The sequence below is a fragment of the Clavelina lepadiformis genome, chromosome 7 (assembly GCF_947623445.1).
Source record: "Clavelina lepadiformis chromosome 7, kaClaLepa1.1, whole genome shotgun sequence".
NCBI classification, from domain to species: Eukaryota; Metazoa; Chordata; class Ascidiacea; order Aplousobranchia; family Clavelinidae; genus Clavelina; species Clavelina lepadiformis.
The window spans coordinates 14,395,535-14,412,412 of NC_135246.1; the positions used below are offsets into that span (position 1 = coordinate 14,395,535).

General features: G+C 35.0%; 1 protein-coding gene across 3 annotated transcripts in view; it reads left to right on the top strand.

The window, feature by feature from the left end:
- The first annotated feature begins 1,014 nt into the window (after positions 1-1,014).
- LOC143464598 (uncharacterized) overlaps positions 1,015-16,878 on the top strand; it is a 31,235-nt gene continuing 15,371 nt past the window's right edge. The window contains exons 1-34 of one of the 3 annotated variants that reach the window (XM_076962467.1): positions 1,015-1,243; positions 2,240-2,384; positions 2,796-2,979; positions 3,164-3,387; positions 4,903-5,065; positions 5,382-5,544; positions 5,873-6,106; positions 6,338-6,503; positions 6,655-6,762; positions 6,903-7,031; positions 7,328-7,439; positions 7,678-7,766; positions 7,973-8,088; positions 8,431-8,558; positions 8,640-8,946; positions 9,164-9,330; positions 9,464-9,532; positions 9,694-9,810; positions 9,934-10,055; positions 10,183-10,288; positions 10,404-10,529; positions 10,637-10,845; positions 11,482-11,634; positions 11,981-12,074; positions 12,180-12,320; positions 12,436-12,599; positions 13,074-13,148; positions 13,691-13,852; positions 14,006-14,150; positions 14,376-14,525; positions 14,729-14,888; positions 15,106-15,265; positions 16,361-16,540; positions 16,664-16,857. In XM_076962467.1, coding sequence (XP_076818582.1) covers positions 2,251-2,384; positions 2,796-2,979; positions 3,164-3,387; positions 4,903-5,065; positions 5,382-5,544; positions 5,873-6,106; positions 6,338-6,503; positions 6,655-6,762; positions 6,903-7,031; positions 7,328-7,439; positions 7,678-7,766; positions 7,973-8,088; positions 8,431-8,558; positions 8,640-8,946; positions 9,164-9,330; positions 9,464-9,532; positions 9,694-9,810; positions 9,934-10,055; positions 10,183-10,288; positions 10,404-10,529; positions 10,637-10,845; positions 11,482-11,634; positions 11,981-12,074; positions 12,180-12,320; positions 12,436-12,599; positions 13,074-13,148; positions 13,691-13,852; positions 14,006-14,150; positions 14,376-14,525; positions 14,729-14,888; positions 15,106-15,265; positions 16,361-16,540; positions 16,664-16,857 — 4,951 coding nt within the window. In that variant the 5' untranslated portion in view covers positions 1,015-1,243; positions 2,240-2,250. Of the gene's footprint in view, positions 1,244-1,778; positions 1,920-2,239; positions 2,385-2,795; positions 2,980-3,163; positions 3,388-4,902; positions 5,066-5,381; positions 5,545-5,872; positions 6,107-6,337; positions 6,504-6,654; positions 6,763-6,902; positions 7,032-7,327; positions 7,440-7,677; positions 7,767-7,972; positions 8,089-8,430; positions 8,559-8,639; positions 8,947-9,163; positions 9,331-9,463; positions 9,533-9,693; positions 9,811-9,933; positions 10,056-10,182; positions 10,289-10,403; positions 10,530-10,636; positions 10,846-11,481; positions 11,635-11,980; positions 12,075-12,179; positions 12,321-12,435; positions 12,600-13,073; positions 13,149-13,690; positions 13,853-14,005; positions 14,151-14,375; positions 14,526-14,728; positions 14,889-15,105; positions 15,266-16,360; positions 16,541-16,663; positions 16,858-16,878 lie in introns of those variants that run through there. The other 2 variants (XM_076962468.1, XM_076962469.1) reach the window with 2 other exon arrangements.

The following is a 16,878-nucleotide window of genomic DNA, read 5'->3' on the forward strand; positions in this document are numbered from 1 at the left end:
ATTGGCGATTACGTATTTTTCATTACGTCACGCGTTGTGCTTTGTCGTATCGCATATGGTGAAATTTTCTCCAATTTATGTTTCCTGTATTGGCTATTTTTGTACTCGCAAATTGACCATTTGTTTGACATTGAATCTATAGTTAGCTATAGTAGTGTATTTAGGTGAGGTAAATTGTTTGCAAGTTCTCTTTTTTATGTAGTGTTACGTCGGTATATTTTCTCCGATCAATCTCAGAGAATTTGTACCAAATATTATCGATGTATTGTTATGACCAGCATCCTGAATGTATAAGAAATGCCGATTATTGCGGTAGCGCATGTAAATATACTTGCACATCTTGATAGTATTCTCATTCTACGTTCATTTTACCATCATTCTATTTACACTACAATGTAATCTAGTTTATTGCTAACAAACCTTCTGTGAGCTGTACTTATCAATAAATTCATTGCAGCACAAGTGCCAGTGTGCTATTAAATAAACTCTGTCAGGCAACTAACTGTTAGACGAAACCAAAACTTAATCGAAAGCTGTCACTGACAAATGAACATCAGAGGAATAATCTGTTAATTCTGTATGAGCAGATAAATATGGCTGTGAAAAGACATTTAGGACCCGATAATTGAGACCCAATAGATAAGCCAGAACATTTACTAGCCACGCTAACAACTATTGTGATGTTTGGATCACCAGGACAATCATAATCAACCATCCACAGTTCAACCATTACAAGCTTATAAAGACCGTTAAGCTCTCTATAACTATATCAGTTTTTCTTCCAATTCTGACCTACCGAATGTGTTTATAAATCTTTATTATGCCCGATGGATCTCGCTTACGGTTGTACATTTCAGAAATGGAATTTTAACAACAACAAGGGTCATGGCGTAAAAGTATCATACCGATAGCAGTTAACTCCGTTAGTCTACAAATGTCGAACCCTTCTTCTTTGAAATAAATATTAAAGGTTGAAGGTCGTGGGAAAATAATTTTGCTTGTCTTGTTTCCTGGCGCAACCAAAGATGCTTTGCTAGTTCTCGTTTGGAGGTTTGTTTATATGGCTGTTGAGCCAGGTTAAAGCAAGCACTGCTTGTCCGTGTAAAGTTTAACAGAATGGAAGGGATTTTTGCAAAAAGTGTTAAGAGTTCTGCTTGAAGGGAAAATTTTATAATTGAACGTAAATTTAGTGCTTGCCAGTGCTTGTTTGTTACAGTAGAGAACTGACTGCCGGGATTGGACGGTAAGTTGCCTCGATAAGTTGTTAGCAACTAATCTAATCAATTGGCTATCAGTAACAGTATCGAACCAAACCATAAAATTTAAAGTATCAACAATTCTGAGTACACAGGCTGCAGACTTTGGCATCATAGGGGCACTCAATACTGCTTTTCGTGAGCTTTCGTGCCGCACTAAATTTTGGTAAGATGGCGTGCACCAAAGACTCAATTCTTTCTTTATTTATTATAAATTGGCGTTCAAACAACCAACTTTTCTTTGTTTGTTTATTATAAATTGGCGTGAAGGTAAAGCATTCGGTGTTTCTATTGATGAATCTTGTACGTGTATCTCCCACACTTTCCACTATTGACCGTATGCTTAACCTTTTGTATGCTATTAATATCAGACAAACTGGCAGCTGCTGTAAATGATACTCATTATGAGTAACTCATACATCTGTGGATAGGCTGATGAGCTAATGTCAGCTTGTGGTAGTGTAGGCTAATGGCAAGAGACTCGAAAATATGTAATTGGAATTTTATGCTTTACAGCGTTATACTCTTTTTTTACAGTGCCGTTGGGTCAGGTATTTTAGCCTATTGGTTATTGGCACTTCTTCCAAATCAGTTGTTTTAGTTAGCAGTTTTAATTTAGGCAAGAAAATAAAAAATTCATCAGGAAATGCACACAGAATGACGGTAATTGGAGCTTGATAAATTACTGTTGACTTTTAGTGTTGCAAAGACTTGGAACCCTCAGTCTGAGGATAAGTATTCTGATACTATGCGGTACCATACCAGTACTACTTTTATTATACTACACCTAAAACCCAACTGAACTGATTTACATGGTTGCGAACTTCCATGCTAGACCCTACAAATATATATCTGTGTGTAAAAGAGGGAAATCATATCTTTTTATTTTCTACACAGTTTTGCAAGATGTTTATGACTTAGTGAGTTGCTAAATACCACTATCCCTTAGTAGTTTATTATCTTCACACTTCATGTTATTGCAGGTAGCAACACCATGGACCACTACAAAATATCACTTAGTGAAAAGGTGCAGCAGGCTGAGAAAAACCTACGGCAAGATATAGCGGAGCTTAAAAATGAAATTGAAGAAACTGAAATGCTTTACGGAAAAAACACACGACCTGTTAGGTGACTGACTAATTAACTGGAGTATATGCAATTTCAGATCCAGCTGCATTGCTTCCTTTGATTTGCTTTTTTCCTTGCTTTTAAAAGCATGAAGTATGTTTCAAGTTCAAATATAGATTATTCTATATATCTTTTTAATTACCCAAAGTAAATGCATGCCAGCCTCAGGTAATTTTACCTTAATTTCTTCATACACATTCCTGTATGAAATTTGCCACTAATCATTTGATTGCACCTAGTGGCAGTACACAAGTTTATTAGTAAGATGCTAACTAAGCCTGTTTGGATCCTATGTTCCTATGATTTTGTTACTTTGAGTTGATTTGATTTTTAAATATTATTTATTTAAATACAAGTGATTTCAAATTTTAAATGGTAACATTCTTCTTTATTGTAGAGTTTATTTTGCAGCTCTGTTTCTGAGCCGATGAGTGCAGAATATTTTGCAAAGGAAAGAGACATGACCTTAAAGAAAATGCTGAATGTGAGTGGTGCTCAGCCTATGAAGAACCAAGGCCTCGTCATGATTGAGGAACTAGAAGCGACTTTGAAATCAGAAATTACAGAAGAAAGCATTTCTTTGCTTCTACATCAGGTTTCCAATTTATGAGATTGATTTGTAGTTGGTTGCTGCTATTATTACAGTATTATTAGCAGTATTATTACAACAGTATTATTGCTTTTTTTATTATGTAAAATATCCACCTAAAAAAACTAAAATCGTTTTGTTTTATTGTTGTAAGTTTTTGTTTAAGTATAAAATTATTTCAATTTTTCAGTTTTACTTGGACCGAATGCAATCGCTCATACAGTGCAAGCATTTGCACATGCTACGCTGGCAACGATTTTGTGAACACACAGACACAATAGAACGCATATATCCAACCTATCGCAAGAGACTTGATGACATTCAAAGTGAATATGAAGATGCTAAGATTCGAGCACGTCGTTTGTCAGCAGCCCATCACTCCTTTGTACTTGGCAATAAAAAAGCCATCGACTGGTATGTCAGGTTTAGGTTTGAATGATTGTTGTTATTATAAACAGAGTGACTTTTATGGATTGTTTTTAGGCATGCTATTTTGTAAACACACTGAGCATCGTTGTCTGAATACTACGCCTTATAACGTTTGACTCTAGTAGACACTACTATTATTCAATTTCACTGATCTTCATTGTCGTCAGGTTACAGTAAGCTGCTATCAACATATTATGGTCTCAGTTGACCATTGTTGAATTAACATTGAATAGAAAATCCTCATCTAATTTATATACTGATTACAATCTATTACAATGTAAATGAATATCAGATTTTATATCCTGCCTGGCAAGATTTTATCTCGTGATTGTAATGAGCTGAGTAGATTATTTTGTATAAATACAAATGAAATATGGTTAAACCAAGATGAAATGTTGACCAAGTTTTGCCATTTTAAGGGATAATTTAATCACCATGCTTTCTATGTTTTTGTTGAACTTAAAAATTTAATATATGTTTTACTGTAAAATTTATAAGATGCCAGCAAGCGATAATCTATATCAGGGTTGTCCAAACTTTTTCACTGAGGACCATGTGCTAAAAAGTTAACCAGTGTCCGGGCCACTCACTGTGTGTGAAGATTGCTGCTTGCCTACAACGCACTAAATATCGTAAAGACCATGAACAAAGGCATTGGCGACAAAATTCATTTTCTAACTGGAAATGTTAAATGGTAGGCTGAGAAAAATACCATCCAAAGTAATAAAAAGTCAGAGAACTGTAGCGACTTGCTTGCCCTACAACTCTAAGAGGTACCACAAACACAAAGTTTACGTCGCCCAGCGCTATATAAAACAAAAAGCCCTAGGAGAATTAATCTAATAGTTTCATTGCAAAATGGGCTGATAAAGGATGGTAATATTTCAACGAACTTTTTGGGAGCAGTGATGCGATGATATTCTGGTTCTCAGAATATTTGATTAAGAATTATATAAAAATGAAGATTTTTGCTTTATTCATTCGATTCGTGCATTCGAAAAGTTCCTTTGGTTATGCCATATTTGATGTAACACATAACAGCATTTAACAGTTAACAGTTGTACCGGCACTACAGGGTCTCGTTACAAGTGGGACCATAAGAAATTACAATACGGTATTGTAAAGTTCTTGTGATATATAATTTTTAAATTTCTACGCAATATCTGCTCAATAACGTACCTTAACTTAGGTCACCTTACAATTAACAAATTCAAGTTAATAATTACCATTAAATGCTTGGAAAAATAATTTGCACCTGAATAGTGTGAAGTAGAACAGTTTTATGTAAACCATATTAAAATAAAGTTTGTTCGACTTAAACTTCCAACGTTTGTTTCGTATTGCTTTATCTTTGGTACAAAGTTACGTGGGAGCTTGATGATGATCGCGGGCTAGTAATAAACAGCTGCCGGGTCATAGTTTGGACACCCCTGATCTATATGACCAGTGAACAGACTTCTATATATTTCATTGGCTAATGGCTATACTGTCCCATAATAGCGTAAGAATTGAAGATCTGGCAATTTTCTTTCGCTGGATGGTGGTGCATATGCATATGACTAAGAGGTTTACAGCTTACTTGAAAGTTCTGCAGTGGCTGCCAATGATCCACAGAAATAACATAGATCTTCAGCTTGCTTCCCCCGTTAAGCCAACAGCAGATGTAAGTTGCTTGAAATGTAGACAAAAACGTGGCATGAATTAAAATATAGTAGACTAAGTACTGTAAGTTGCTTAATTGTGATTCTTATACCACGTAGTGCACAAAGTTTCCATATTTATATTCTTATAGAAACAATGTTCAGCTTGTTTTCTTGCTTTTTACTATTTGTTGGTACAAACTGTTTAATTTCTTTACATATATTGAGATGATAAACAGAATGTCCCATAAAAATATTTTAAATGTTTTTTTCCACAAAACACAGTTAACTGATACTAGCAATTTTAGATACCGGTACTAAACATAGAACTTTATACAGACTGATTTTGCTAATCAAACTGCCAACGACACCAAGTCAGCATGGAAGAACATTACTGCAGGTCTTGACTTTTCTTTCCTTCCCGTGTCACCTGCCCCCACAAGAACACATTCTGCTGGAAGATCTACGGCGATGGCAGTAACATCAGAAATGGCGTTTTCAGGTACTGCTCTCTGCCTGTTGTATGGTTTTATTGTAAGTGATCAGTATTATGTTATTATTTTATATCATTATGTTATATCATTATGTATCTTATTACACTTCAATATGTTGTTTATTAGTCATCAGTATGACTTCATACTGTCATAACTGTTTTATGATTGATACTTTATATTTACAGATGTTTTGATAAGAAACAGTATTCAAACTCGTAATAGAATGAAAATTGAATATGCAACCTTTTTCACATATTCACCAAGTTTTACATGAATCAACAATGGCTGTTTTTTTGCAAATTAATAAACGCCTCATTAATTTGTTTTTCGTTTTAGGTTTTGTATCAAATGAGGTGACTTTGGGAATACCGACTCATGCACTTGAACTCCCAACTTTTCGAGACCAGCTCGAGTCCCTGACCACTGAATACGGGATTCCAATAAGGACAGAACTTCTTTCATCTGCTGATGAAATGGAGTTGTTTGGTGCTGTCAATCGGCGGTTTAAAACTCTCTTTACTCGTCAGATGGAATGTTCAACTTTTTATCAATATGATAACATCCCAGAGGGTAAACTCTATGATATAACTAATATTATAATTGATTGAGGAAAATTTGCGGCATTGTTAATTTTGAAAATTTGGAAGAGAATGCCAAAAACTTTTTCTGTTAATATTTTTTGCTGTTGAATTATTACGCATTTTTTTTAAAGCCATGAAACCTTTCTTTAAAAGTTTAGGTGTCGTTTATTATCACGTCAATGTACTGTTGTTAACGAAAGTCAACTTTAATAAAATTTAGGTTATGAACATTGGGGAATTGATTCTGCTTCGCATTGTTTGCTTAAGCCGAGTAATTGGGTGAGATATGTTCGGATCAAACCAAGACAAGATCCAATTCAGTTGAAGCAAATGACACATCTCAAACAAAGTGGAAATATTGATGCTCTTCTTGAGTCACAGAACAGGCAAGATTGTTGTAATCAGTAATTTTACCTTGGTGTATTTTTAATGCAGGTAGTTATGGCTGTTATTTACATTTGTTACAGTGTTATCATATTAATATTATTACTATCAATAAAACTGGAAAACATTACTAATCCTATAACCTCATTACAGGTTCCTAAACGTCAGCGATCACATGCATGTGACTGAAGCTTTGAAGGAGCATGCTGTGGCAGTGCGAGACCCACCCACAGTTCAGGCTGTTTCTGTTACATCACACGGGTAATTGATTTATGTTGTCTCATTGACATGAAAATATCTTGTGCACTAATTGCATAATAACACTATTATTTATTTTGTGTAGGTAATTTGATATACAATATTTTAGTTTTAGGATCTTCATCGTCATCATTTTGTTTCAGACAAGGCACACTGAAAGCTAACTCAGTCTGGCAGCGAATATATGAGAGCACAGAAAAGCAAGCCACGGAAACCTCCAATGGAAGTGAACATACTAAAGACATGGGAGACAATGAGCAAAGTGTTTCAAGGTTAATTTTGTGTAAAAAAATTTTAAATCCAATTTTTTAATAAGGTCATTTGCTGAAAACTTACAAAATGTTGATAAATAAGTTGTTTTTTTTTTCTATTATGAATGTAAGATTATTATGTACAAATAATATGTGATAATATTACATTGATGTTTGTATAATAACGTGATGTTAATAGCAATTTTTATATTTGTATGTTAGTTTTGAGGAAACTATGTGACAGTTTTAATATGTTAACTTTAGCATTTACATCAACAATAGGAATCTTTCATCTCAAACAATTCATATGTTCGCAGATTTGGCAACCAGAGTAAAAGAAGGGATAGTTATGATTATGCAAACACAATGCAGATGCTTGGGCTTGATGAAGGCGATGATTCTGCAAGTCAAGATCCAACTGTCGTTCAGGTTAGCTTATGTAAATTTTACTTGATGGGTAATGAATTTTATTTATTTAATAATATGATACTTCAATTCCGTATCATGTTTTTCTAATGAATACAACAAATGGCAGGCAAACAACTTTTAGAAACATTAATTAAGTACCAAACCAAAAAATAGGCGTTCAAAATCTTGTGGTAACACTGCTTTGTTTAGATTTATTAGTTCAAAATTTTTACTTATGTACGTGATAATGTTCTGTTAGGGTGCCTACCTCTCTTTCTTACATTTGCGGCATCTTAAAATCCGTGACCTAAGACGACAGTGTCTTGCTGTTTTAAACTATTTCAGAAGGTATGTTGACAACAAGTTTGGACTTTTGTATTGCTACCAAAGTAGCCTTTGCTTTGTATGGTATTTAAAATAATTTTAGCTTTGCTTTGTGATTATATCTACAGTTATATGTATAAATTTTATTTTATTTATTAATTTTGTTTTGTCCCTTGTTTTGTGCACTAGTTATGTTGACATTTTTATTTCCACTACGTTACTCCATTTAGTGTCGAACGAACAATAACTATTTACGATGGTGGATTGTCACATGAAAATCAAAATTCTCACACAGATGACAACGAAAAGATGGAAATGGGTGATCACAAGTCTAAGAAGAAAAGAGGTTTCAAAAGAACAGCTTCTAAGTTTTCATCCTCTCACTTACATGTATCAGTATTGAAGTACACTCGTTAAGTGCATCTTGAAAGCTCTCATATGTCTAATGAAGCCACTTTTGTGATAATGACATGCTTTCATTTTGTGAAGTGCACAAAGCACATCATGCTGAATTGTCTTTGGTTGTTCTTACATTTTCATTTTTATCAAAGGCAACAAACTTTCTTTGTGTTTAATGGTGCGAATGTGGAATATGGTCCAAAACACCATTCAACAACTAATGTGACATGTATACTTATGAAATAATAATTAATAATGTCATGTGAGAAAAAAAATAATTTATTTCCAGAAAAATCTGCTTCGCACATGTCTCATGCTGCTCACAATGAAAGAGTAAACCACGCAGGGGGAGGACGCGGACAGAGTAGAGGGGTTGGCTCACACCACTATTTGCATAATACTCCGGCAGACTTTAAAGTGAGTTGCCACTTCACTTAATGAATACGACATTGCAAGATATGGTCACTGAAGTAGATAAACTTGTTCTTTGTGCTTCAGATCGATCAAAATGAATTCATGGAGTTTGGGGGAATTGAAAACCATGATGATTTTTATTCCTTGGATCTTGATGAGAATGATCGTGATGCGGAGAGTGGACTGCAAGGTATCAGCGATGGCTCCGGCGAATGGCATAGCTCCATAATAGCGGCAGCTGTGTCTTCCGGATCACTGGGAGCTGGGTCCACACCACATGTTCAAGACCAGAGGGGTTACTTCATCCTGTATGATGCTGCTGTCACGGATTTTCAGGAGCTTGATAAGGACCTTATTCTTATTGCATCCCAATTCATTGAAAAAGACACAGGTTTGCATTTTGAATTTATCTGATTAGAAAAATGCCGTTATTTTAAGTGCCGCTTAACATTCAAGCATATAAATTAAAGGATACCATCACCAAAATGTTTAAATTAATTTTTTTATCTAAAAATTTGTTAATGCTCTGCATGTGCATGTAGTGTTGAATTAATAATTACTTTATTGTAATCTCTTCAAAACACAAAAATGTCTTGGCATGTTTTCAGCGAATCGTGCAGTTCCTAGAAGATCACCAGCTGAGAGAGCTCAAAGGAGACAAGAAGCTCCTGGTGAGGTTGATATACCCTCGTATGGGCATCGCGTTGTTGACCGCTTTGCTGTTCTCATTGACTTATGGACGTGTGAATTGAATTTCCTTGCAAACAAGCGAAAAGTTAGTAAATACCTTTCTTGATAGTATGCATGATTTGACTTATTCATTGCTTAAGGATTTGTTCTACATGTGCACGAAAATCATCAATATAGTTAAGCAGATAGCAGAGCTGACACAATAAGATGTTTTATAGTTACTAGACTGTTACTTGGAAGCTTATCACAACACATTTGATCCTACTGAAAGGCTCACTCTGACCCAGGTAATTATTTTATGTGATGAGGCCTGTTTTAATGGTTAAACTTCTGATGATAAAAATCACTTGTTTTAGCCGCCTTGCAAGTCTGGGTTTAATTAACTGAAACATAGATTTAAACAATTTTGTAAAAATCAGTTAATTAATGACTTCTGTATTATTTTCAGATAATAACGGATGTTATCCACCAACGACCACGTTACGACTTTACCCAAGATTATTTTATAAGGACGTATAAAGATGAGTGTGCATGTCTTCGCTTGAAGACCACTTTGCTGACACAAGTATGATGTTTAAATTATGTATAGGTGACTAATCATACCTATTCGTTTCTTATAGTTGAATTTAAACTTGATCTAAGTGGTTTTTGTTAAAAGTTCTGCTTTTCAAAGTTGTCTAAATTATAGATACTGGCATCTCACATTGATGAATGTCGTCATTATCTTAGTCGAACAGCAAGGCCACTTCATATGCTTGGCATGCCTTTGCACACGATCACCAAGCAGGATATCGCCATTAACTTACCAAGGTTTGTGTGATTTGGCAAAAATATCTTAAAGTGTCAAACATCATCATCAAGATGATCTCAAACGATGTCTCAACGTCTCAAACAAGACAGTTTCCAATTTAATGCGCAAATGTTCTAATACTTTTAGGCCTGCGTTGAAGCATGTCGATATGCTGGAGTTTCATCCCACTCTTGGAGCACTAGCTAGCAGATTTTTAAACACTATTCATGTAGCGGTACATGATTTACAACTGGTAAGTTGTTGTAGACTTATTCATTAATCCAGTTGATGACTAGCGACTTGTAGTCACGTGTCTTCCATCCATATGTCGCATCGCACCCAGTAATTCACGATATACATTCTGCAAGGCACATCGGCCGTCATCCACAAGTGAGTTTGTTGCCTTGGAGAGACAAGTTTTAGAACATGCTCGAAGGGAATGGGATGGAATGGGACACATTGGCGCATCATATTCTCTTCAGACACAAAAAGAAGTGGGTTTCAAGTGTATGCACTTGTCCAGTCGCAAGTGACTTGCATATGTGTATCGACACCTGTTTTGATCTGTTTATTTCATTAAACGATGTTGTTTAAATTTTAGATTTTTTCCGGTGTATTCATTGAAGACGCTCTATTGATGACTGATGCTGTGCAATCTCTTATTAAACCAGATGAAAAAAGCTCCTCAAAAACCAGCATTGCAAGTGTAGACCAGTCAGCTTCAGTAGAAACCTGGATGAGGGCACTAGATATGGTTTTGCTTCGACAACGCTTGATTGAGGCAGCCTTTGAAACTGAGATATTGGCCAGGTAAGCCGTGAAAAGAATGAAAGAAGAAAGTATACAGAAACCGATGCTGGTAATGTGATAATTCAGGTTGTAGTGTTTTTAGACTATACTGTATCTGTGACTGTGAAATTGTCCGCCCAGTAGCCGAGTGGCTCGAGCACTGGCCTTGCAATAAATGCGGCCCGTGTTTGATGCCCAGTGGTGCTATACTGTTGTAATGTTTTTGGTCAAGGCAATAACGACACTTGATCCTGTTCAATGGACCTGGTGGGCAGCTGTAAATATGAGCAAATCAAAATCAAGAGACCAAATGAAAAATGTATGGCAGTCAAGACTTGCACAAAGGCTAGCTCAGTAACTGGGGCTCTGGCATCGCCTAGTCTAAGCTGGGCTAAAACTATTCTCAGTCCAAGGATAAAGATTATTATCATACCATATCAATCCCTTATAATAGCTTACCTTGTATTTCTTTTCACTGTGACTGAATGCTTGTTTTGATCACAAACGTTTACTTTGCTATTCAAGTGCTATAAAATATAATTGTCAGAATTTTTTGTCAATCATAGCTGAAAGCAGCAGGCATACATGTTCATGTCAATACATTCATTTACTTACCTGCTGTTTATATTAATGTTAATCACGCATGTTTTTTTAAAGATTGTACAAAAAAGCAAGCTCTGAAATGGGATTTGAAGAATATCACATGTACCTGCGCTTGGTGCAGTTTGAATTTGCTAATCGCAAGGAAAAAGTTGACCTTCCACCTTCAATGCAGACAAGCTTTGTTCCAGATGACATGAGTGCTGACAGGTTGGCAAGCCTTCACTTCTTTAATGCTTTTTTGCCACTTCGAACTTGGATTTCTTTTGACTGTGAATCCTGATATCATTTACATGTTTTAGCGTTCATTTACTTGGGTTTCTTAGATATATCAACACCGGAATAATTCCATTACATAAGAGAGAGGAGCGAAATAAAAAAATTGTTGATAATTTTAATGTATTTGAATAATGTTTAAATTTTGAATTCATTTAGGTATTGGTAGATTTTAGATGTTTGCGTAGCTATGTTATTAGAATCAGTTTATTTGTTTTGAATTAATCTGGTGTTGAGATTAAGGACTTGTTTTAGAATTACGGTAACTCTTGAATCTCAGATACATTCCACCTCAACTGCTACTTGCCATTCAAGAAATGGATGAAAATCATCTTCCCAAGTTTAGTTTTAGAAACAGAGAACAAGTTTTACAGGTTCACGCATGTAGAAGGCAGATCTGTTTTTGACTAAATGCTACCCATAGCAAAGTGTGATTCAGGTATAGTTGTAACTAACTATCTACAATGTTGATTTGATAGCTCATTCAAAAGGGAGGAATTCTTGAAAATCTTCGAGTTGCACTATCCTGTCAAGTTGTACATAAGAATGCATTAGTAGTAGCTATTACCCAGTTCAACAACTGCGCACAGTGGAAAGACATCAAGCAGAGTGAAATTAAGGTTAGTTTTTACTTTTTTGCTTGTTTTATTGCTTTAAACCACCAGAAGGTGTAAGTTGTGAAGTTTTTAATGTAATGGTAGTTTCATGATGATAACAAGTTGTAATGTTTACCAGAGTGCTCATAACGCATCAGATAGCCACAGCAATCACAGTGTGTCAACTACTCTTACCCAAGCAACAAATCGTTCAGGAACAGCTTCACCAACACCAGGTCGTCGATTACATTTTGGTAAATCTTATGCTGGAAAGCTGAAATTTGGCTTTGATAAACAAAAAAGGTAAATCCTTTCACTGTAAATAGAAATTTAAAAGTTTTTTAAACAATTAGTTGACATTTTGAAAAATGTATTTTATTAACATTCAATCACATAATTGAGGTTACTGTTCGGTTTGATCTTATATATCAGGGGTGGGCAAACTTGTTCAATGAAAGAATCACTTGCGTAAAACTACAAACAGTAGCGTGCCGCAAAATCAGTAGTGTCAATACAAATACGATAAACAATGCATGGATAATGAACAATAAAGGATATTACTATATAGCTAGAGCAGCCACAAAAAATATGTCGGCGAGCAGCCGTTTGCTCACCTTTGTTATATATCAAGGTTGTGATAAAATTATCAAAGTTAATTTTTGAAAACTTTGCTGCATTGATTAGTTTGTTTAAGATACGCCAAAAGTGTTTGATATTGTTGTGTGGCATTAATATGTATTATTGGGAATGTGCTAATGGTACAAAAAACACATTCAGCAAAGTAGATGAAACATTTGCCTGGTCTCCTGGCAAACATGTGCATTTTCAAGAAGATTCAATAAAAAAACATTTGTGAGTTTTGCATGGCCTACTGGTATTTCTTCCTGCATTGACATTGTTATCCATGTCCTTATTAAATAGGTTTTACGTAATGATCTTATAATTTTTTGTTGCAATTTTTGTTGCCTCTCTTCATGGGAATGCATCCTTCTTTAAATAAATTTATACTAGGTTTTCTTTCACAGCTAACATCTATCATTCTGTGATCAATAAGTACCAAATATTTCTATAAGGTTCATTTGCTATGGAAATAAGGTTGATGGCGGTTAAATACTGAACTATCTAGGCTGCTTTTAATAACCAAAAATGTGTTTCTTTTAAATGTTTGCTGTCAAATTTTTTTTGCTGTTGTCTTTGTGTTGCATGAGCTACTTATAATGTAATGCAATGAGTGCAGGTTGTCGCATGTTACCTGCATGAGTTTTGTGTTTTATTTTATACAATTAGCTAAATTTTAAGAAATGATAGTTGTGACATTGTGGATCAGAGATTAGCAGATAAGATTTTCAAGAGATTGAAAGCTCATGATGCTAATTTATGAACTACTTTAACAGATCCCCTGAAGCTTTCATTTCAATACAAATTGAGAAGGTTGGTCCACGAGATGTTGTTGTGAACGCTTTCATCCACAAGAAAGAAACTCAAGGTATGATGCTGCGTAAAGAAGAAGAACTTTTAAAACTGAAACGATCACTGGTAGCTGATTTTTCTAAAGAGTAAGTAAACGTTGCACTACTGTCTTTTGCTTATTTTAAAAGGTTATATATATGCATTTGGTGCACTTTCAAAGAAAATAAGTAGTTAGTGTTTATTCAACCTTTGGTCAGTCTCTGTTGAATTGCTGCCAATGTGTCATCATTTCCTTGCAGAGTTGCGTTTAGAATGAGTCTTCATGCAATGCGTGCTCAGATTATCGCTTGCTACTCAAGCATACTCACAGCACTCGAGCCTTTTCCAACAACAAGAGACAATTACTTCATGGTTGGACGTCCAAATGAAAAAAAGAGAAATGTGGTAGGCTAGATGTGGTCATTTTTTAGAATGTAAGGTGAATTTTACCTGTCGCTAAATAATTTTTGGATTTCATCCTTTTCTAATCTTCAGATGTCATCGATTAATTTCTAATGGTTTCGTTACAATCCTAATTTGTAACAAACATGATAAAAAAATAAGATTCCATTCATTTTTTTGTAAAAAAATTTTCTTGGTTTTTGAAGTGGCTTTTACATGAATTGACAGGATGATGTTGAAGGTATGGCTCCTGATCCACAAACACTGAGGAAGAGACCTAGAAGAGTTCTTTCACCTGATGGGTTGTGTTTTATGAATCTCTGGTTCATTCCACACTTTACTGAGATTTTGTCAAGTTATAGAAACATGGATTACGAAGTATACAAATTTGGAGTTATATTATTTATAAATGTTACCAAAACAAGCAACTTGGTACAAAACAAATAATAATTTTTTGGAATTTCTCTATTTGGTATTATATAATATGTATATAGGTATGTGAATTCTAGGCTATTGGCTTCAGCTTTGCACTTAAAAACTTTAAACTTAATGAAATTTACAATAACAACCTTGTTTTGTAGAAACAAGACACCATTCTCACCACATGGCTGTCTATAGCTTCATCTCTGCATGACATTGTTCTTTATCTGTGTGCTCATGCAAGACTCGGCAGTGGAAAATTACACCAGGACAATTCGCAGACAAGTTACAGCGTCGCTGCTGACTGGGGTGGTGCTGAAGGTAATTTTTTGTTTTAGCATTATAGTGTCCACTGTAACTAAGTCAAAACATACGAGGTGATATGATGAGTGCTAATGTATTGTTGGTCAGCCAACATGTGTTGAGATTTTTATGCACATATTTGTGTGTTTTCACAGTTTTCCATAAGTTTGTTCAAAGTGCAATATTAATAATTTTTGCATCAAGTTACTGATTTTTTGTGTTTATTCTTCTCTAGGTGTTGGTGCCCAGCTTACTGAAATCCAAGAACAGATTGATGTTTTACCAACTGGGCCTAGTCGTCACACTAGGTTACCGAGCAAAGTAGCAGAACTTCTGTCACTAAGAAAAGATTCACTTTTTCTTGAGTTTGATGCTGCTGTTCGATATTCTATGAGGTACCTATTATTGTTTTTACATCTATTTTAAAGTTATAGAAGAGTAAGCCTCAACCCTTTCATACTCTCGGCTCATTAAAAATAGAAGAACTGCTTTTTGGATTGGTCATGTACAAATCTTTGTGTTGCCTACAATACATCTACAAGTCCACAATAAATATTAAGGTTATCTGAGTTACATGCCATCACTGCTGAATTCAAAAGTTGTAAATCTCATGAACTTGCACAAAATAAAATTTTAAGTTTTTGGGAATTATTTTGCCTCAATGCAACAAATCCATAGAAAGGTCAAATATCACCTTCTATTGCAAATTTACTACCGTGTTTCTCCAAAAATAAGACCTAGCCTGAATTTCGAGAATGATTTTGATATAAGCCCTACCTTCAAAATAAGACCTAGTCGATAGCGCGAAAGTGCAATGACCTGAAGTTACACGTTTGCAGTTTAAATAAACATAATTCTCAGCTTTGTTTTTTTAATAAATAAAAATTGAAAACATCCCCTAAAATAAGCCCTAGTGTCATATTTTTAAGCGAAAAATAATATAAGCCCTGTCTTGTTTCCGGAGAAAAACGATATTGATAATTCAGCTGCATATGTGTTGTGCCTATGGTGCACTTAGGATTTCCCCACCAAAAAATCGTAAAAAATAAATAGTCAAATCAAATTTATCACAAATAAATTGGCAACTTCTGAATGCAACTGTTTAACAACTTAATGTTATCGCAGCATTGGATCAGTTCATAACGATTTTTAACGTTGGGCTTCCTATGTAACTAGCAAAAAAGAATTTAAAAATTTCCTCGCCTCTATCTTACAGCATATTTAACTTATATGTCAAAAAAACGTAGTTTTTGAAATTATTTTGTTACCAAGACATTACTGCAGACTGGTAGTTGAGAAACAATGCAGTAGAACATTTTATTGGTTAATAGTATTGATTATAACGATTGAAGTTATTTTTTTAACGTTTGATACAAAGCTTGCTTTAAGCAAAAAACGGAAAGTTGTTCTACAGTACCACTTGTTCACTTTTTATCACTTGAACCGTAAAAAAACAAATTGTATATTGTCACATTTTTTCGTCTTCACAGGGAGACTTTCCTTGCAATGGGCAATCAACGAGCGTATAAGTGCATCACAGATAACATGCATTTTGCTTTGCCCTCACTCAGCAATATATGGGAGAAGAATGTCACGTGTATGCACCTGAAGCTTCCTGAACCTCTTGATCCCAGTTCACTGGAAGCCATGAAGCTCTTCCCATGGCTGAGGTGAGTCTATTTAGATTATTAATGGGCAATTACAAGGTAACTGAGGTAACTCCATGGTTTGATGAAATGTCCTTGGATACTGAAGTGCTTTAAAATGATGATGCTTAAATTACTTTTATAAAGCTTTCAAGCATCAAGTGGGCTTCATTCAACGTCATATCCAGAATATTGGTGTGATGTAGAGTCGTGCATGCAGCTCTGCTTAGCAGGTCTAACCGACACTGAAAGGCAACTGGCTAATGGTGAAATACTTGGAGTAGATCTACTTCTGCAGGAAGTTTTAAAGAATGGCTCAATAGCTCTCCACAGCTTAGAAGGTGCAATAGGTTGCAAAGATT